Source organism: Cyclospora cayetanensis, unplaced genomic scaffold, assembly GCF_002999335.1.
Source record: "Cyclospora cayetanensis isolate NF1_C8 unplaced genomic scaffold, CcayRef3 CcayRef3_contig_129, whole genome shotgun sequence".
Taxonomy (NCBI): domain Eukaryota; phylum Apicomplexa; class Conoidasida; order Eucoccidiorida; family Eimeriidae; genus Cyclospora; species Cyclospora cayetanensis.
In genome coordinates, this window is record NW_020312069.1 from 63 (window position 1) to 20,855 (window position 20,793).

General features: G+C 52.1%; 2 protein-coding genes across 2 annotated transcripts; one reads left to right on the forward strand and one right to left on the reverse strand.

The window, feature by feature from the left end:
- Positions 1–1,567: 1,567 nt before the first annotated feature.
- Positions 1,568–2,903, reverse strand: LOC34622603. Its single transcript, XM_026336441.1, has 5 exons — positions 2,633–2,903; positions 2,404–2,564; positions 2,270–2,353; positions 1,911–2,028; positions 1,568–1,761 (listed from the first exon to the last, which is right to left on the reverse strand). The coding sequence occupies exons 1-5, from the start codon at positions 2,901–2,903 to the stop codon at positions 1,568–1,570; spliced, it is 828 nt and encodes a 275-aa protein (XP_026192226.1).
- A 10,971-nt stretch (positions 2,904–13,874) lies between these two features.
- On the forward strand, positions 13,875–19,501 carry LOC34623382 (ubiquitin-like-specific protease ESD4). Its single transcript, XM_026336442.1, has 13 exons — positions 13,875–14,204; positions 14,732–14,950; positions 15,094–15,183; positions 15,660–15,729; positions 16,001–16,091; positions 16,373–16,448; positions 16,741–16,775; positions 17,160–17,256; positions 17,789–17,892; positions 18,406–18,512; positions 18,810–18,865; positions 19,029–19,157; positions 19,466–19,501. The coding sequence occupies exons 1-13, from the start codon at positions 13,875–13,877 to the stop codon at positions 19,499–19,501; spliced, it is 1,440 nt and encodes a 479-aa protein (XP_026192227.1).
- The last annotated feature ends 1,292 nt before the right edge of the window (positions 19,502–20,793 follow it).

Consider the following 20,793-nt stretch of genomic DNA (forward strand, 5'->3'; position numbering starts at 1 on the left):
TTCTCACTCTCTCTCTGTCTTTCTCTTTCTGTATCTCTTTCTCTCTCTCTCTATCTCTATCTATCTATCTATCTATATATATATATATATATATCTCTCTCTCTCTCCCTCTCTGCCTGTCTATCTTTATCTATCTATATCTATCTCACTCTTTTGAGCGTTTGCTGCGAGCACCAGCGGCGTGAAGCGCCGGAGTAGCGCTTCTGCCTGCTGCTGTTGTTGCTGTTGTTGCTGCTGCTGCAGCACCTGCTTCAGCAGCTGCAGCATTTGCTCTGCGGCGACTATGGCTGTTGAGGCCTTTGGGAGAGAATCTGTAGAGTCTGCGGCGAGCGCACACCCAAACTCCGAGACTTACTGTTTGCATCCGTGCATGCAAGAAGAGCCAGACGGAAGACTGCATGGAGGCACCAGTAGTTTGTCTAGTACAGAGAGGGAAGGCTCGAAGACGAGAGCAGAAAGGATGCATGCCGAGCGAGATACAGCAGAACAAACACATGCATGTGGCTGCATAGAAGGATAGAGAGAGGGATGGCCAGGAAGACGCATACTCTTTTGCTGCTGTGCAAGCAACTCCAGTGCCTCTTCCGTTCTCCCTGAGTGCTTCAGAAACTCGCAACTCGCAAGAGAACTGGAGGGCATGCTCGAGAGGTTTTGCGTCTGTCGTCTGTCGAGGTGTAGTACAGGATTCAAGTGTGCCTTAGGTGTAGAGTTAGGTGTGCGTGTGGCGTGTCGGTGGAACCTGTAGAAGGGCTGCAAGGGCGTCCGTGCGGTGTATAGACAGCAGGAACAGGCGGCAGTCCTCCACGCTGCATGTGCATCCCACGTAATTCTGGGGATGCCTTGCGTTCTTTCCCTGTTGCGGCTCTTGAGGCAGCAGCAAATGCTTCCAACGCGCATCGTCGGCTTCTACCTGCGGCATGCCCCCGCCCCCGTACGTACACCGCAGAGCAGTGATGCAGTAGGAAGAAGCCTGACCCGTGAGGGAGGAGTGAGGTATTTTTTCGATATAAAAAGCTTTCTGAAACGTAAATGTTCGACACATTCCTCACAAGCAGCTTGACAAGAATCGTATCGACGGCCTGCAGGAGCAGCAGCTGCTCCTTTGTCTGGTCGTTTGCTGCTGTTGCTGGGCTCGTGCCGCTTGCGCAGCGACTGATGCTGAATTTGCAGAAACCGTTGTAGTGCTCCGTGAGCAGCAGCTGCCTTTGCTTCAGAAGAAAGGAGCAGAGCGCCCCATTCGCCATCTGCATGCAGGCAACTGTTCGGCATGCAGCGCTATATGATGGCTCGTGTTGGGGGTCCAGCTGTTGCACCGTGGTGTGTGCAGGATGCAAGATGCACATGCATGGAGATTCGCAGGCACGGGCTTCCTGGGAATGCGGAGTCTTGAATTCACCTCGATGAGGACTTGTTCCTTCGCCTTCGCCTGCGCTTTCGTCTCTGAGCCACTCGCGCTCATTGCAAGAGTGGCGGTGACTGAGTGCAAAAAATCAGCCTGCCAAGTCTGATTTGAGTGCACGTATGTTGATGTGCACTGTCGAATCAGCCAGCGGGCTCTAGCCGCCGTTTACCGTTTAAAAAGTGCGTCAGCCTCACGCAACTGACGCCTACAAGGCAATCGCACAGAGTCTCTTGGCTCACCAAAATCCTGCAGATCCTTCGGGGGAGGCACTAGCGCGCAGGGAGAAATCTTGAGCAGCTCCTGAGTTTCTTCAAGCAACGGCATCTGCAGCCAGGAAGGCCAGAGGCGATGCCAGAAACCTGAGCGTCAAGGAGGCACTTAAATTCGAAGCGGAGAGTTTCAGTGAAGCTCCTTCTTCGTTGGGCAACTTTTGTGCAGGCTGTCTCGAGAAGGGGATTCAGCGTCTCGCCAAGCAAGACAAAGAGGCTTTTGCAGTCCACCAACGTACTGAGCAAATGACCAAGATCGAGGGGGGCATGGGCAAAGTGCTGGAAGGCAACCGAGAAATTCAAACTTGCGAAGCGACTCCACCCGGCAAGCAGATGAAAGTGCTGCAGCGCTTCCGCCTGCAAGCAAGACGCAAACTGCAGCACTGAGTGGCTCTCTCCCGTGTTGCAAGTGTTGCGAATGCATGCTTCTAGATGCCCCACACTGCAAAAAACGGTGGGAGACACTGTGCTGAAGGCAACAAGAAGGAAGGCGTGAAGACACGTCCCGCCTATCGATTTGTGCGCCAAGGCAAGCTGCGAAAAGGCGTCTTTTTCTCAGCAGCAAGCGCTGGCTGCTAGGGAATGAAGTGCAAATCACCCGCTTGGGATCTTTGAGCGGGAAGCTCGCGTTGAGCTGTCCGAGGGCGTCAGAAACACGGCTCGCCAGTAGGAGTTTGCGCAGCTGCACATCAACGTAGACAGTCTGATGGCGCCCTTCTGGATGTGTTGGACGCCATCTGCAGAGCCAGGGGGTGTTGCAGCTGCCTTTAGAGTTGCTGCAGAGACTGACTCTGATGACAAGCAGGCAGCGAAAGTTTCGAGGCTTGGAGCGCCTTCATGGAGTGCGAAGACATCTGACTGACCTGCAGTCTGAAAGGCACGGGTAAGAGCATCTGCAATGTGTGTGCTGCGGCAATTAAGACGGGATGCTGCTCCTCCACGTCTTGAGGAGAAGGCTCGCTGGCTGCAGGAACGAATGCGGCAGCGGCAGAAACAGGGGTAGGAAACACGAGGGCTTGCTGCACGAGAGAGCCTTGACAGTTCCAGTTGCTCAGAGATAGCGATCCAGAAGCTCCCACGGCAATTAAATAAGCGCCAGACGTAGCTGCATCATCATCGTCATCCGCATACGCAATGCCACGAGTGGTCGTGGAGAGGGGCTTACAGCCACCAAGGCTTGCACACGGAGGGGGTCCAGAGAGAGGTGGGAGCGGCACACACCAGGAACGCATGCAGTGTCGACAGGAAAGCCTTTACTAGCGGCGGCAGAAAGGGGACAGAGAGGAGAGGAAGAGAGAGGAGGGGAAGAGAGAGGAGGGGAAGGGAGATGAGATGAGAGGAAGAGAGAGGAGAGAGGAAGAGAGAGGAAAAGAGAGGAAGAGAGAGGAGAGAGGAGGAGAAGAGAGAGGAGAGAGGAAGAGAGAGGAGGGGAAGGGAGATGAGATGAGAGGAAGAGAGAGGAGAGGAGGGGAAGGGAGATGAGATGAGAGGAAGAGAGAGGAGAGGAGGGGAAGGGAGATGAGATGAGAGGAAGAGACTGGAGAGGAAGAGAGAGGAAGAGAGAGGAGAGAGGAAGAGAGAGGAGGGGAAGGGGGATGAGATGAGAGGAAATGAGAGGAAGAGAGAGGAGAGAGGAAGAGAGAGGAGAGAGGAAGAGAGAGGAAGAGAGAGGAGAGAGGAGGAGAAGAGAGAGGAGGTTAGAGACTCTGCTAGGGAGTAAGTAGAGTCTATGGAGAGTAAGGTCGACGTGAGAAAGCCAAGGGCCGCTTATTGTGCAGGAGAGCTATTAGGTGAGCCTCTTTTCTCCAGTGTATCGGCGATTGAGTGAAACGGAAAGCTTCGCGTTCGATCGGCGGCAGCAAAACTGCGCCTGGTCGAACTTGCAGCGATGCATGGCGCTTACCGGCAGCGATGGCATCGTTGGGGATAATAAGAGCATTTTTTTGAGCAGGCAGAAGTGTCTCTAGACAGAAGGGCACGCCAAGCCCACTCTGAACGGCCAGCAGAACCTCAGAGCCTCCAAGCGGACAGATGAGGGGTGTTACAGAGCCTCCAGCCGCTGCTGCGGAGAAGCTGCACAACTCGTGCATGCGGCTGCGGCAAGAAGCAGAAGAAACAGAACCCGAGGAGGGATAATAGGGGGGAGGGGGGAGAAGAAAGGGAGGGCGCAGGCAGAAGCAAGCAAGTGCTTCCATGCAACGCATTGGAAACACGTCTGGAGTCAAAGACTTTCGAGGGGAGAAAAGTTGTGCATGGATTTGCGAAAGAGAAGGAAGGAGAAGGAAGCGCTCAGAAAGAAGGGCTTCCTCCTCCTTCTCTTCGCCTCCTTCTCCCTTGTGCGTGGGTGGGTGGTCACGTGAGTTTCCGCTACTCTGCTAAGTATTCTCAAGCTGCCGTTTTGGCAGCGTTTGTGGGTGCTTCGTTAACTGCGTTGTTGGTGCGCGTGAGGCTGAGAAGGAGGAGAAGCCCTCCAGCAGACAGACACTGCCTCGTAGGCACAAGCCCCTACTCTTAGATGCATGCTTGCATGCTGTCAGAGGTGACACCCTTCAAAAAGCCTCTAAAGTGTACTAGGGCACTTAGAATTCGAAGCGCACTCTGAATCAGGCTTCACCAAAAGATACTCATGACTGGTAGCCGCGATAAGACTGCCGTCCTTGAGGAGAACGAGTTGTCGAACCTCCCGATTTTGGATTATGGCAATTTCCTTCACCAGGCAGAAGTCGAGCTCGCGCTGTACATACACTCCAATAAACCCCCGACGGCCAATATAGAGGCGCGGGCCGCCCCCGCTGCCTGGGGGGCCCCGCAGGGCCCCTCCAGGGCCCTCAGCAGCGCATAAGCAGGAAACACCTATGGTAGCACAAGGAGCAGACGCGCATTACACACACACACATAGATAGATACATACATACATACATATACATGCACACATACATAGATTGATACATGCATGCACACATACATGCACGTGCATATACACACACAGATACATACATACACACATACATGCACACATACATGCACGTACATATACACACACAGATACTTACATACACACATACATGCACATACACACATTCATACCTACACATACACACACATACACATACACATACATACATACACACAAACACACACATACACACACACACACACACACACACACACACACACACACACACACACACACACACACACACACACACACACACACACACACACACACACACACACATGTACACATTGCTGTGGAATAGTCCGCCGCCGGTCCGCCCTTCACAGGACCCTTTCAAGAAAACGGCATCTTCAAGTGGACTCTAGCAAGCCTACGTCGGCATTCCACAGCCCCTTGCCCCCTCTCCAGAGGCAGAAGGGAACATTCAAGCTGCTTTTTCGATTATCCTGCAGTCCTCTCAGCCCTTTTGGGCCTGGCATGGGGGCAGAGGCGGAGGAAGATAATAGCTAGAATGCATGTGCAGACGCCGTGTTGTTGCAAACCTTCTAGAAGTTCTTCCCCACACCTTTATGCATGGGCATTTGCACAACATCGTAGCAGCGGCCTCTGCAACACTGATGCCTTTTTCTTTGCGCACGCCACCAGATGCCGTAGTCGGTAAGTAGCACACACAATTTACTACCGGCTCATTCTAAGTAAGACATAGGACTCGTGGGAAAGGCGTAACACGAATAGGCTTAGCCCGCTGTGGCGCATGCGTCTCCCACTGCGGTCACCTCTGGCCAGCTGTAGAGCGCCTCTCGCCAGGTGAGCATACAGCACGGCGGCGTGTCATGCCTTTTCTTAGAATGAAGACTTCTTAGAGGCTCGCTCTCCTGTGCAACCTGTCTCGGCACTCTGCGTATTCGCGACACCCTTTCGCATTTGTGGTGAGGCCGCGTTAAGCACGACGTAGCAAGTTCGCAGAGAGAAGTCAGGAAATGGACCCTGATCGCCGGTGTATGTACGTGGGAAGTGGCGTGGCGGGGGATGGGGGGAATGGGGTGGGGAGGGGGGGGGAACGCCAGCAACACGTCGCTGGAGCAGGCATTGCGAGAGTAGGCTTTCCTCAGCACACGGCCGTCTTCCCTCTACTCAGTCCAAGCGCCCCCCCCTCCCCCCCTCTTGCCCCCTGATTTCTACCCCTCACGTATCAGTTCGCGGCTTTTTTGGTCACTTTTACCACTGACTCATGCGAAGTTTTGTGTGTCTTGAAGCAAGCCGACTAGCAGGAAAGGAGAATAAATATATAGGCAAACGAAGTAAGAAGTCATAGTAGCCACTCACCCCCCTCTCTCCCCCGCTCGCTTAGTGTGGGGCCGCTCACGGGGGGCCCCAATCCCCGGGGGTTTGGGGGTGGGGGGTAGAAGGGGGCCCCTTCCACTCCAACCCTTATTCGACCACTTTGCAGCGTTCGCCTCCCTCCCGCCTGGAACTAAATACTTTCTGATTTGGAATTTTCTCTTCTTCCTGCCGGAGCTTTCTTTTTCCCTCAGCAGGGTGCTTGTGGAGCTGTACCTACATGTATGCTGTCGGCTCCGGCAGGGCAGGAGCTGGCTAGGCGAGGGAGCGAGGCGTGAGCATTTGGCCGCTCGAGCGGATCGCCCGTTTGCTTGATTGTGAATGTAATTTCCTCGGTTTTCAGCTTTCCAGCGCACCGGAAGAACGCGCTGTACCGACACCGAAGGCGCGCGAGCAGCCGCAGCACCCGCGCTGCTGCCCTGGTAGTGCAAACATTGATCCTCACGGAAACAAGGGGCATTCGAGCTGCAGCGCAGGCAGCTGCTGAAACAGAAAGAAAGCGAGACATTGCAAGAGGCCCTCGTGAGCTTCAAGCCGCTCTCATTTCTTCCGGCTGCTTTTTTAAGAGGCAGGAGAACGCGCAACGTGGGCCTAGTGAGGCAGTCATACCACAGCCGCCAGCAGGTAGCTGCGCAGCAGCAGCGGCAGCAGACACGGCATGCAGCACCCAATTGTTCAAGTGCTCCTTTCTTTGTAAGGACTAGGTGTGCATGCATGCATGCATGCACTGCCCTCCGCGACAGACGATGGCTTCTTCACAGGCATGCCCTCCAGTCCAGCCGAAGCGTGTGAGTCTTCAGCAGCGCAGTACAGCCCCCCTCCTCTCGCGTCTCTCCACATGCGCAAGCCTCTTTCCCCCAGATCCCTTTCTCGTGTATTCTTCAACAAACTGCTAGCGGCAAGGACCACCTCCCCTCCTTGACACGCGACTCTTGCCACGCCGCTCGAACACCCCCAAAAGGGAAATCATACAACAACTCCTCTACTCCAACAAACCAAGGCACCCTCACCCTCCCTCCTCCTCATCCCCGAAGCTGGATCCCAACTACTCACCCCAAAGCTAACTTCTTTTTCTCTTTCACTATATATATATATATCTCTTTCTCTCTTCCTCTCTTCCTCTCTCTTTCTCTCTTCCTCTCTTCCTCTCTCTTTCTCTCTTCCTCTCTCTCTCTCTCTCCTAGAGACAGAGAGGCATGCCAGCCTCGCCTCCGCGCTCACGGCTAGCCACACTTCAAGAGTGTGCTGAAACGTGCTGCTGCTGCTGCTTACTTGCAGGCGGATGAAATAATGCCTACCTCGCGATCTGCCCCTTCTCAAGGTGGGGGGCCCCTCGAGGCGCAATTCGAAGGACGACACGGAGGAGGGGGCCCCTCCCCCCCCCCTGCACATCGCCGGTCGGGGTGGCGACGCGCGCGCAAGGGGCCCCCCCCCCCTGGCCGCTTTCCTGGCAGCAGGAGAGCACACGGACGTCTTCTCAAGGAGGCTCCCCCCCCAAGAAGGGAAAACTCCGACAAAGAGTCCACTTGCGATACAGGCAGCGGCGAGGGAGCCATTGTTCCCCCCTCCCCCCTCCTCGAGGAAGAAACGACTCTCGAGGCTTCTCTTCTAGAGACAACGAAGAAGGATGCCTGCGATACAGAAAGGCTACAGAAGGCCGTATTCGAACTCCTGAAAGTATTCTTCTTCCTAGCCGCGGGGCGTGCATGCCTCATTGATCACACTTTCTTCGCCATTAATCACACAACGCACCTCCGATGGTCCCTGCCGTGTTGATCTGTCTCTCTCTGCCACCCTGCGTATGCACAAACATGTATATATATGTATATATATGTATATATATGTGTATATGTATATATGTATGTATATATACATATGTATATGTGTACACATACATATACATATATATATACATATACACCCATACATCCGCAGCAGCGCAGAAGCCCGTTGGTGCGCTTCCAGAAAGCTCTAGACAGACGTGGCTTGTGCATTCCCCCCCCTTTGGCATGTGGCGTGTTGTGTTGTCTTGTAGGCTTTGCCTTCTGAGGCTCTAAGCAGCGAGATCCTCCGCAACACGCCGAGACGAGTTGCAGAGTCTATGGCCGTCTTCACCAGGGGATACTTCGAGTCGGTAAAAAGTAAGGGCCTAGCGCTGCACTCGAGGAACCCTAAAGAGGGGTATGAAGGAGGAGGAAAGAAGAAAAGCAGCAGATGCTGTAACACAAAAAAGAAACTAGCAGAAGCAGCAGAAGGAAACGGATGCTTACACGTATCCACACGCTCGCGCACATGCAAGCCTGTGTAGAGGGCTTTCATTATCCCTACTCTCTCTCTCTCTCTCTTTGTCTCTCTCTCTCTCTGTCTGTCTCACTTTTTTCAGTCTCTCTCTCTCTCTTCGAATGCTCACTCCTTATGTTGCTGCTTATGTGTCTCCTCTGGTGTTGCGCAATTTTACTCATGTGCCTCTTGCGATGGTTTTAGTGCTTTGAGTACAGCCAGCTTTACCGGTCGCCTCCTACGGGGAGCCGCACTGTGTTTTGACGCTTGTTTCACCGAGCCTTCTTCCCCTTGCTCGCTCTCCTTTCCTTTTCCTTCCTTTCTTCCCTTCTCATGTCTGCGTGTGGAGGGGCATGTGCCCTTTTTTGCTCTCTGTATGTGCACCTGCGCCTCCTTTTCGTGGCTTGCAGTATGCGGGGTGTCTTCTCACATATTCGTTTGCACAGTCATGCACTTGCGCATACATGTGGCTTCCTCACAGGCGCAGTTGGCGAAGGCCTTTTTCCTGTGGAAAGTGGCAACTGCAGTCTTATTGCGGTAAAGGGCCTGGATGTCGCGTCTCTCTGCGAGCATCACCTGCTTCCCTTCGAAGGAAAATGCCACATTGTGTATGCCTGTTGCTGCACCGCCGTTGCTGCTGCACTGCTTCTCCGTGCCTGGGGGTGTTTTGCGCTCGGGGGAGGGGGAAAAGGCGCCTTTTTTCTGCACTACTGCGCGCGCTCGTTGGGTAAGGCCGCTGTACACGAGTCTGTTGGATCTTTTTCATCTGCAGCTATCTGCCACGGCATCACATTCTTGGGCTTTCCAAATTTGCGCGCATCATCGACGTCTTTGCGCGGCGACTCCAAGTGCAAGTCCGTCGATGCTTAGTCAGAGGCGTTTGTCGGCTTGAATCCTTGCTTGCAACTGCAGGCGCAGAGGAAAGGGGAGGGGTTGGAACGAAAAAGCGTTTTGCCGCGTGGTCTTACCGTCTGCGTGTATTCTGCGGCATCTCGACCTCTGCGCTGCGCTGCACTGCACTGCACTGCGCTGCGCTGCACTGCGCTGCGCTGCACTGCGCTGCGCTCTTGGCTGCTTGTGCTTCTTGACTCGCGCGAGCGGAGTCTTCTTGCCTCTAGTCTTGAGAGAGTAGAGAGTCGTCTGCGCTCCTCCTTGCGTCTGAGGTTTGCGGCTACCTCGGCATGCAAGTGTTCATGCCGAAGCACATACTTGCATGTCACTCTGCGCGGAGTGGGGAGTACAGGCCTGTGTGCTGTGTGAGCTGCCTATCCTTGTGCAGTCGTCTCCTGCTGTGCATCCTTCTCTTCAGGAAAGGCTGACAAAACAGATCGCTGAGGCGATTGACGAAGTCTTACACCCTAGGGGCGTTCTGGTCATGCTGGAATGCAAGTAGGCACACATCTGCGCTCCTTATCGTGCTCCTCTCGCTGCCCTCCCCTCACCTGTGTCAGCTTCGCATTCTGATGATACTCCTAAAGTGAGGGAGAAAAGATGTGCGTGCATGCATGCTTGGAGTGCAATGGCGAAAGAGAGACATTCTTGCGTGTTTCTCACGTGTCTGTTTCCTTACAGTCTGTTTACTTGCTCTCTGTCTGTTTACTTGCTCTCTGTCTGTTTACTTGCTCTCTGTCTGTTTACTTGTCTCTCTGTGTGTTTACTTGCTTTCTGTCTGTTTACTTGTCTCTCTGTCTGTTTACTTGCTTTCTGTCTGTTTACTTGCTCTCTTTTTTTTCTTGCTCTCTGTGTGATTACTTGCTCTCTTTTTTTTCTTGCTCTCTGTGTGATTACTTGCTCTCTGTCTGTTTACTTGCGCTCTTTTTTTTCTTGCTCTAATTTTCTCGCTCTCTGTCTGTTTACTTGTCTCTGTCTGTTTACTTTCTCTCTGGCTGTTGTTACACGGTGCATCCTTTGTCACTGAAGCATGCGCATTTTCCGGGGGTTGCATTATGCCTTGGTCTGCTGTAGCGTCCCTCTCTAGAGGAGTACTTCGGTTGTATCGAACTTGACAAGGCCCCTTCTTTCGCCAACCTCCCGTTCTATCTCTATCTATCTCTCTGTCTATCTCTCTGTCTGTCTCTCTGTCTGTACAGCCACACCTGCCTCTCCAGTCGAGGCGTGACATGCCGCGGAGCAAAGACAGCAACCCTCGCCTCCACTGGCGAATTGGAGTTAGTCCTCACGTCTTGTGCACAGGATGTGGGGTTTGCTTAAGTTTTCAGCGGGGGAGGGTAAAAGGGTGTGTTTCTGCGGCATGAGAAGGGTGACGGGAGGGAGGTGTCTACTTAAAAGTTGTGAGGGCGTCTAAATAAGACAGCAGCTTGCACTTCGCTGCCCCTCTGTTAATCTGTTGTTTCGAGTGGAAGGGGGAGATCGGGGGGAGGACGCATGTTGGTGTGTGTGGAGGAGAGGAATCCGCGGGAGAGAGAGGGAGAGAGAAAGAGACACACACAACACGGAGGAGGGCAAACAACATAGAGATAGAATCTCGTGGCGTTCAACGTATTCTTCTATGCCCGTATGTGTCTCCCCTGTGTCGGACTGTCTCGGTGTGTCTTTATGTGCAGGACAGACACGGGGTTGCGCTCCGAAGCCTTTCTTCTGATTCGCTAGCCGCTTTTTGCATCCCTCCCTGTCTTCATGCCGACCGTCTATACACCAGAATCTGTGTGTATTTCTCTCGTGGTTTGCTCCATGTTACCCCTTTCCGGGTTTTGCGCATCTGTAGCTTTCCCTCTCGGACTTGTTTTCTCTATCTACTGCTCTTCGAGCATGCCTATACATATGTATGTGTAGATTTATGTATGTGTAGATTTATGTATGTGTAGATTTATGTATGTCTATATAGTTACATATATGTTTATGTATATGTAGAATTACACCTAGCCTCCATATAGATTTATATGTTGTGGCTTTATGTAGGTGTATATTTATTGAACTATATAGATATATGTATATATATGTATATATATATATATATATATATATATTGAGAGAGAGCTATATATACATAGATTTGTATGTGCATGCGGATCCATCTTAACCCATGAGCCTTCTTCCTCTTCTCTTGTGCGTGTCGCTTCCCTCTCTTCGCTGCTCTTCTTCTTTTTGCCTGCTCCCCGTGGTCTGGTTAGGAGCGACAAGGGGTGTGTAGCAGTACAGACAGGAGCTGCTAAGAGATGCATGACCGCGAATGAGAGACAAAAACCAAGTGAGCGCAAGGAAAGAAGATTCAGGCAGGTACCCCAAAGAGACAGTAGCGGAGTTTCGCTGCTGCAAGAGGGTAGAGAGTGCTTTCACGCTGGCGTAGCGCTTCCTCTTCAAGAGTCTTTGGAGAAAGAGAACCTTTGTAAGACTCAAGCCAAGTGCAAATCTCAACACGCCCTAACTTGTCTCTCTTTAGGAGAGCTGCCTTTCCGATTATCCTGCCGTCCTCTCAGCCCTTTTGGGCCTGGCATGAAGGCAGAGCCGGAGGAAGATAATAGCTAGGATGCATGTGCGGGCGCCGTGTTGCTACAAACCTTCTAGAAGGTCTTCCCGACACCTTTATGCATAGTAGTCGTTCGCACGTCGTAACAACCTCTAGCGCGCACGTCCACAGCAACATGGATGCTCATTGCGTTGAATGCCCCCAACACACAATGAAGGATTCATACAGAGAACTGGCTACGCTCAGCCTTGCTAAGTTAGAGGAAGAGGGCACGCGGAGCTGTCTAGATGTGCCCGCTAAGACCAGCCCATAGAAGCAACGGGCAGAGCGAGCTCAAACCGGACTCTATACAGCACGCAAACGGAGAAATACAGAGAGCAACTGAAGGAAGAACGACGGGAAAGAGAAAGGAAAGGTGCAGTTCATCATAGGGGCCATAGGACAAAGGTGACACGCAGTGTCTGTCAGTGTTGAGCTGCTTTCTCGGTGATGTCGGACTCTATGCAGCAGAAAAGGAGTCAACCCCCCTTTCGGCGAGTCGGCTATACAGCTCCCTACTTTTCCGCACAGTTTGTTTCAGGGCAGGAGCTGTACTCGCGTGCTAAGGACGGAGGAGCACTGTGAAAGGCCCTCGGCAGCGGCTGCTATCCTAAGCTGACGGAAGCCTACAAGGCTCCTGGGAGTCTCCACGTCTGATACATGTGCCTAAGGGGGTACGCGTATCGGGGCAAGGACCTTATGGCGCGCCGTCGTCGACGTGAGGCTTGCCTATTTTGTGATCGCGGGGTGTCTAGGCATATATCATCTTTGCGCACACATCTACAAACCCAAGTACATACACACACGTACACAGACGCGCATACAAACACACACAGTAACAGACACATTCAAAACAGACACATGCGTATACATACACCTGCACACCTAGCTCTAATATGCACACCACCGTACATATTTACGCGCCTCTCTTTATACACGTAAGCACACACGTCCATATGCATGAACACCACCCTACCCACCCACATACATGTACACACACACACACGTATCACCATGCGCGGGGAAAAAACGGATTTGGTCTCTTATTTTATTGTCGTTAAGCAGTATTTTCCCTTTCTGTTCATTCGGAGAGCGGCGCTGGGACGCAAAATTGAGCACCCTTCCCACCCATCACTCGACCGCGCGCAACAGCAGTGCCCTCTAGAAATAGCGGTTTTAAAGAAGAACGACGAAGCCGGCGGTCACATGCACTTTAAGGCAGTGTTCATCAGACAGGCACAAAAGCTATTTCGCGGATCGGTCCCACCGTGTGTTTCTACACCGGGAGTGGCTGGGAGGGGCCCCCAGGGGCCCCTCCCAGCCGTGGGGGTAATTATTCAGATTCCTCGAGATGCACTGCTGCACTCGCTCGAAGGGAATGGAATGTCGCGAAAGTGCAGCAATGACTTCTTAAGGGCTTCTTGGATCAGCTTTCCTCATGAGTCGAGCAGCTTTCAGACCCTATGCCGTCCACTCTACCTCCGAACCGAGCAGTCTGCATCAGTAGGCAGCCCCAGGACAGCCGCAGAGACGCGTAACGCGCCTGAGAAGAACGCTTTTTCTTTTTTCGGGTGCGTGCATGCATGCATGCAGCTCCCTTCGCTTGTTCGGATACTTCGGCTTGCTGTTGCAACGCCTCCCTTCGTCGAGAGGCACGGATGCCAGGGTCACCTTTGCTTCGGTGCAGCGTAGAAACCGCTGGAATTCCCCGCAAAGAGGGCCCTTAGGGCCCTAGGGCCGAGTCGTGGGCACAGCGTGGCTCACGACGAGAACCTGGGTGCCCCCCCTTCGTCTAGCGCTTCCTCCTCCTTTAGCCCCCTGCACCACCACGAACGCAGCAGCACAATGATGAACCTGCTGGGAAGGCATGCTGCTGCAGCGGCCAAAGAGCAGCAGCAGCAGCAACAACAACATGCACAGCTGCTACAGCACCATGTACCACCACTACAGCACCAGCACGTACAGCACCAGCCGCATGGGCCCTTCTTTGCTGCTTCGCAGAACCGCACCTCGGCAAGTGACTCCCTCCCCGAGAAGAGATCTCACGAGTCGTCACTGTACTTCAGCTCGACGGCATGGGGTCTTACTCCCCGTGAAGAAAGGCCCCTCTCTCGCAGGTTCTTGTCAGCAGCAGCGCGGAGGCTTCACAGCCACCCCATGCGGGCACTCAATGCACCGAAAGCCCCCTGCTGGTATACTGCCGAGTGGCATGCAGAAACGATGCTCCCGGAAACGCTTTGTAGAGAGGGGCTGCGAGAACGCACCTCCTCCTCTGCTTTCGCTGCTCGTGCACACGAGGCTTCACCCTCTCAGCATGACCAGTCGCGCTTGCGGCAGCAGCACGTGCCAGAACCAGCAGAACTGCCGCGGGAAGACAGACTTCCTCTTCAAAGGCAGGCTAACTCTTCACCCCACCCCTCTGAAAAAGAATCTCCCCCAGAGCAAGATCTCGCATCCTACCGATCCAGACTTCGTGCTGCTGGTCAAGTAAGAGAGAAATTCTACTTCCTTCTTTTGGGGCCTCTCTTTCTGTCTGTGTGCCCTTTATTTGTGGTTTTAAGAACTGAAATCCACGGGTTCTTGTGTGGCAAACACCATCCGCGTGCTTATTACAATACGTCTCCGCAGCAGTAGGAGGAGGCGTAGGAGCAGTAGTAGCCGCGCTGAGCCTCTGCATCCCTCCTTGCACTTTTGGGGTGTCTTAAACTGTCTCTTTTCATGTCTCCCTTCCTTCTTAGGCCTCCTTTTCCCAACCTTCTCCTTCCCATACATCTGGTATCTTCTACCCTTCATGTGTGTCTCCTCTCTCTCGTGCCTCCCTTATATATATATATATATATATATATATATATATATATATATATATATATATATATATATCCCTTCTCCCCCTTCTCCCTATTATCTCCTTTCTCTCTCTCTCTCTCTGCTTCCAGCCTCCCGCATCGCTTTCAGCGCAGCCCTCCTGAGCAGCAGCAGTCGTCGCCGCAGTTTTCCTCTTTTTCCTGCTGCAGCTCTCCCTGGCGCCTCCCGAGTACGAACCTGCAGAAAGTGGAGCGTTGGAGGGTACCTCCGAGAAGATGCATCTTCGAGAAGTCTCTGGAGCGGCCTTCTTGCCGAGGAGAACACCGTCGCTGCTGCTGCGCGCTTCCCCCGAGCCGCAGTCTCTGTCTCTGCTAAGGGAGCAGCAAGAGGCGATGGAAGTGATGCTCAAAGCGCACAAGCAGCATGAGGTGAAGGCTCTCTCCCCCATGCTTCCCAGCCTGTGTGTCGTGTGGCGTAGTGCGCTGTATTGACCAGTTGCACTGCTACTGCGTTGGGGGCGTCTCTAGCGCAAGCGCCTGAAGACTTGGCAGTGCGTCGTTTTTTCGCACAGAATGCGGTGCTGACGTTGTTAACACACTTGGAGCTCGCACGCGAAGAAAAAGCTCTTCGCGAGGAGCAGCTGAAGAAACGGCTTGTTGTGGTAGGTGGCACCAAAACACGCTGGTAGAGCCCTTCAACAACTTCTAAGGCCAGCAAGCAGTGATTATTATTTTTTTTCTCTCTCTCTCTGTCTCTCTCTCTGTCTCTCTCTCTGTCTCTCTCTGTCTCTGTCTTTCACGCACATACACAATCTCGATCCTTCTCTCGATCTGCCTCTCAATCATAATCTAATCTCTCAATCATATAATTCCTCACTCTTTCGCTGCACACGTTGACTCTTTCCGCACGGGGTGACTCGATCGCGCTGGGAACCTTCAAGCTCACCAATCCATCAACCACTAAACGAAACAATCAACCGCCAACAAACATGAATTCTTCCCAGCGTGCGCCGTAAAAACAATATGTGAAGCGACACCCACTTCGCGTTCCCTGTAACAGGGCTTGCGCATCTTGACACACATTTCCTTGCATCTGCATCTTTTTTTCCTGCACTTTATTCTGCTTTTCCTTCTACAGCCTCCACCCCCCCCCCCGCCTTTAGTGCCAATGCGCTTCGGCCGCGCACCGAAGACACGCTGCACTTCGCGTACGTCTGCAGCACTGACGCTGACGCCTTGACAGCTCTGTTTCAGCATCTCTCTTTGCTTCCTTTTTGCCAGCAGCCCTTCCTGGCGTCTTCGCATGAAGCGTGCGCTGCGGCTTGCGCACACAGACACAGACAAACACACACAGAGAGAGAACGAGGGAAAAAAACAGGAGAGAAAAGAGAGAGGCATACATACACACACACACACACACACACAAACACACACACAGACACAAACACATGCATATACGATCTCGCATACTGCATGCAGCAGAGGAAGCGAAAGCGGCCCGCCGACTGTTCAGGGAGAATCTTGAAGGAGATAAGGAGTTGATTGAGAAATTCAATATTCCCATCACTGTGTAAGATGAAATCTCCCTGATTTTCTTGTGGCACTTGCATCCTCTTTCCGCCAGTGTGCTCTGGTCGCAGCTGTACGGCTGGCTGGCTTTAGGGGTGTTCTCCGCAGTCCTTTTTTGTGTGATCCTATTTTTGTATTGGTTCCGGGGTATCTGTGTGCATGTATGTGTATATATATATGTGCTTACATGTGTGTGTATCTACATGTGTATGCATGTGTTTCATGTGTATCTGTATGTATGCCTGGACATGTGTACGTACAATCGTGTGTGCGTGTGTACAGGGAAACCTTGCGGTGTCTAGAAGGGTCGAATTGGCTCAATGATGAAGTCATCAACTTCTACTTGAACCTCTTGCAGGTGTGCGCAAAGGAATACATGGCAACAAATGCCATGCGCCCTACAAAGTCGCACTTGTTGGTGCTGTTACTTTTTTTTCAAGGCTCTTGTTGCTTGGCATCGGCATGGCCCTGTCTGTTGCCGTGGTGTCTGTGCTCTGCTGTGGTTTTGAGAGTTTTTCTTCGATAGCGAGTAGAAAGGCAGACAGGAGAGAGAAGCCTTGTATGTCGTCTTTGGACTCCTCGGTGCATGCGTCATCAATGCATGCTTTCCTCAAATATGTGAACTCGCTTGTGGATGTATTTCCATGTAGGAACGCAACAAAAAGCAACTTGAGAATGGAGAAAAGTCCGCATGCACGCTTCCATAAGCAGCAGCCGTTTTTCTTTTTCCCCCGTAGCGGCCCTTCCGCCTTTCAGCTGGCTGCATGCCAGCCTGCCAGCCTTTTCTTTCTTTCTTTCTTTCTGTTTGTGTCCTTCGCAAGCCCCTTCTGCTGTAGACCATTTTAAAGGCTTCTGCGCTTGTGTATGTGTGTATAGACGTGTCTGCGTATGCGTGCCCCTCTCTCTCAATATCTGGATGTTGTCTCACTCTCAGTACTCTCTCTCTCTCAATGCTCTCTAACTTCCTTGGCGCTTTATTTCTGCGTTCATTGGAATGCATTATCCGTGGCTCCCGCTTCGCCTTCTGCGAGGACTCTGCCCTTTGAGAATATCTTTGCTGTGGGTGCAGCGTGTGTCGATGCTACTTCTTTTCAACCTTTTTTTATGCGAAGCTCTCGGGAGCCAGTGGTAGCGAGGAGGCTGCGTACAACTATGAAGGTGTTCGAGTAAGTGCCTCGTCCTCTTCCCTGGGGTTTCTCATGCGCGCTGCTGTCTGCAGCCTTGTGTCGTGTGGTGTTAGTTTCAGCCGCTTTACCGCTGCTGCTGCTGCTGCGAAGGGATCCTGTTTCTTGCATGCCATACGAACTTCTCAGCGCCTTAAGCCTCGAGATTTTCGCCTGCGTGCTAAACTAATTGCGGCTTTCCCGTTGTCAAAGGCACTTTTTCGGCCGTGGAAAGGGTGCTGCTCCTGCATGGGCAGCTTCTCCTTTTGCATGCCTCTTTCTGGCACTTTTTGTGCGTTCTGCCAGATGTGCATGCTGCCCTAAAGAAGAATCTTCTGCTGCTGCGGCTTTATTCGAATCCAAGGCGCGATGCTGCAATGCTCTCTACTGACCTCACTATCGCTGCTGGGATGTGTTGCCGCATGCCGCTAGTTTCCCGTGCCTTGTTCAGTCCGATCCAATCACCGGACTGCAAATGAATGCTGTTGTCTTGCCGTTTGGAGCCTTGCGTGTCTGCGCGCGTTTATCGCATCAGCGGTGGACTAAGCGCCAGAAAGTCGATTTGTTCTCGAAAGATCTTATTTTCATTCCGCTGCATCTGGGGCATCTCCACTGGACGCTAGGCGTCATTGATATGAGGCAAGACGCTCTTGCACGCATTCGTTCAGATTCTCGCGATTCCCCTACCCTCTTTCTTTCTCTTGATTTATCTATCTATCTATCTATCTGTGTGTCTCTCTTTCTCATTCTCTGTATTTCTTTCACTCTCACTCTCTCTGTTATTCTTTCTATCTTTATGCCTTTTTCTTCACCCTCTCTCGTTCTGTATTTCTTTCTCTCTCTCTCTCTCTCTCTGTCATTCTTTTTATCTTTATGCCTCTTTTTCACCCTCTCTCGTTCTGTATTTCTTTCTATCTCTCTCTCTCTCATTCTTTCTATCTTTATGCCTTTTTTTCACCCTATCTTTTCCTATTGCTCTGTCTTTCTCTCCCTCCCGCTTTTCCTTTGCGTTCGACTGTAGTATCAGTTTGACAGACACCCATACATTTCCGCATAGCTCAGCACTCATGACCCCATGGAGAGAAGGCCTCTAGAGAGCAGCCCATCACTTCATCCTCAAGTTGAATTTTTTTTGTGGCTTTTGGGGTGTAGGCAGGGACGTGAGAGCATCCGCTTCTTTGATTCCCTTAACGGAAAGCACAAACCCCTCGCGGAACGGCTCAGAAGATACTTGCGGGACGAGCACGAGGACAAGAAAGGTAGATTCTTCAAAAATAATTGGTTTCGGAGATCGGTGCACGTGTGCAGCCTCCTCGCATCTTTTATTTGCTTCTCTGCCCTTTGTCTCTCTCTGCTTCTCTCTCCTTTTGCATGATGTTCGTCGGTTGTGTCAGTCTTCTCGTCCTTAACTACCGTCATTTTCCCGTATCTCTGGCCCACGAGAGGTGCAACTCTCGCGCTTGAGAAGCTCTCTTCAGCGAAGCAGCACAGCGCGTGACATCATGTGAGCACTTCATGCTCCTTCTCTGCGCTTCGTCCTGCGGTGTTTTCTCCAGGCTTCTCACTAGACAAAGAGAGGACTTGGTATGCTAAGGCGAACGGAGAGCCAGAGGTCAGTAGCCACAGAAACGTCGCGAAAAGGCTGAGCAGCAAGATATATATGGCCCTGAGGAGACGGCCATCAACAATGTCAAGATTCAAATATAGGGGGTTTCTCTGCATCGCATCCACCGCTAAGCGAGAAACGTCATGCGTTGCCTTTGTGCGCTGTGCAGGAGGGGGCCCCTCAGCAGGAAAACGGTTTCGATTGCGGTGTGTTCTTGTGCCAAATGGCCGAGTGCATTGCGGACGGAAGAGCGTTCGACTTCCAGCAGAAAGACATCAAGAATATTCGACTCAAGATGGTCCGAGACTAACGCGGGGAGAGGGAGCTTGCATAGGGGCGGGCGATCACTAGGGCAGCGTACAGCGCTATTTAAAGCAACTCAGGGGAGCTACTAACAGGGAATGCTTGGTGCAGCCCATAGGCTCAGAGAGCGAATTACTGCAGGAGACAGCAGAAGGATGATGGATGCACTTGAGAAAAAACCGTATGTTTTTTCTCAAGCGTTCTGCCTTGTACGTTAGCTCTGTAAAGGGAGAACGAAGAGAACGTGCCACGTTTCTCTGCCCGTATGCTGTTTGCTCTATGCTGTTTGGTCTTGCGTGGCAGGCGCTGGATATCGTGAGAGGCGAGATTGATCTCTGAGGGTGTGATGGTAGTGTATAGTGTGCAGCAGGGCGGCAAGAGCCCGTGCCTCTGCTGCCGTCGTATACCAGTCATGGAAAAACACCGAAAGCCGAGAGGAGAATTTTAATTTGTTGCGCTCCTTGATAGGGATGCGGTGTGACGTTATCACTTGTGTTGCTACGCAAGTCAATTCAGGGGATCTACTGTGCTGGTATCGGCTGACCACGGTGGGTAGGTATTAATGGTCTCTGCGGTGCGAACATACAGCAAGTCCGTTGGCGCGCAGCTTGCTCGCTAGCTGATCATGATGCGCGCCTTTCGTTGCAAAGGCAAATCGCAGACTGGCTGAAAAGGGAACGAGCCGTTTCTCTAAAACTGGCGAGTCTGGACAGACATGCTTCCTGCTATTTCAGGCGTGCCACAAATTTTAAACGTTGATTTGTCAGCGACCCTGGGCTGTTATTAGTGCCATTTTAGGGCCCCCAGGCTCAAAGAATCTACGGAGGAATCTGCTGGCTGTGTTCCTCCCTACGGAGGGCAGTGTAGTTCGTTGCTGCGTACAGGTACACTGAACCCATCGCTTTACTGCGCCTGCTGTATCGGTGAACTTGGAGGGGCGCAGGGAGAACTACGAAGAGCTCCCAATGCTCTTGATAAGTGCATATTCCCTTTCTAACTAGCAAGGCAACGTGATGGATCCGTAACATGGCTGATACGAAAATGTTACCGCCGAATAGTATTGGACACTGCGGATTTTAATGCACACACAAAGCGGTTTTTCAGGTACTTCAATAGGAGGTCACTCAGGAACCTTGATACGGAACTGAATCATTGGATTTCATCCTGCACTCGGTTGAACCAAAGTCTGAATTGCCAGGTTCTACTTGTGCCTTGCACAATGGTGATACCACGTTGAAACAGCAGCTTTACACATACAGAAATAAATAAAACATTAAAGAAGTGGGAGTTTGTATGATCCTTGGCGACTCTCCATCCTTTGCTTTCGCTACTCCCGTCACCGGTCCAATTCATCGGGGTCTTGTGCGCCACTGGGGCTAGGGCATTTTCCTGCCTGCCTGTCGATCGTATCGACTCCTAGTGGCGTATTTTTGCATGAATTGAACGCCTTGTTATTATAAACAACTTCTGATAATCAGTTTCCGTGGGATATTGCGGTGTCTGACTCATCCCGGGTCGGCCGTGCGTTGGCGGCCCTCCCCTTCTCGTTCAGCTTTCCTTATTCTTCTAATTTCAATCACCAAGTTTATGGGCTCCTATCGATTGTTAAGGTGGCTGGTTTGCGGCCATCC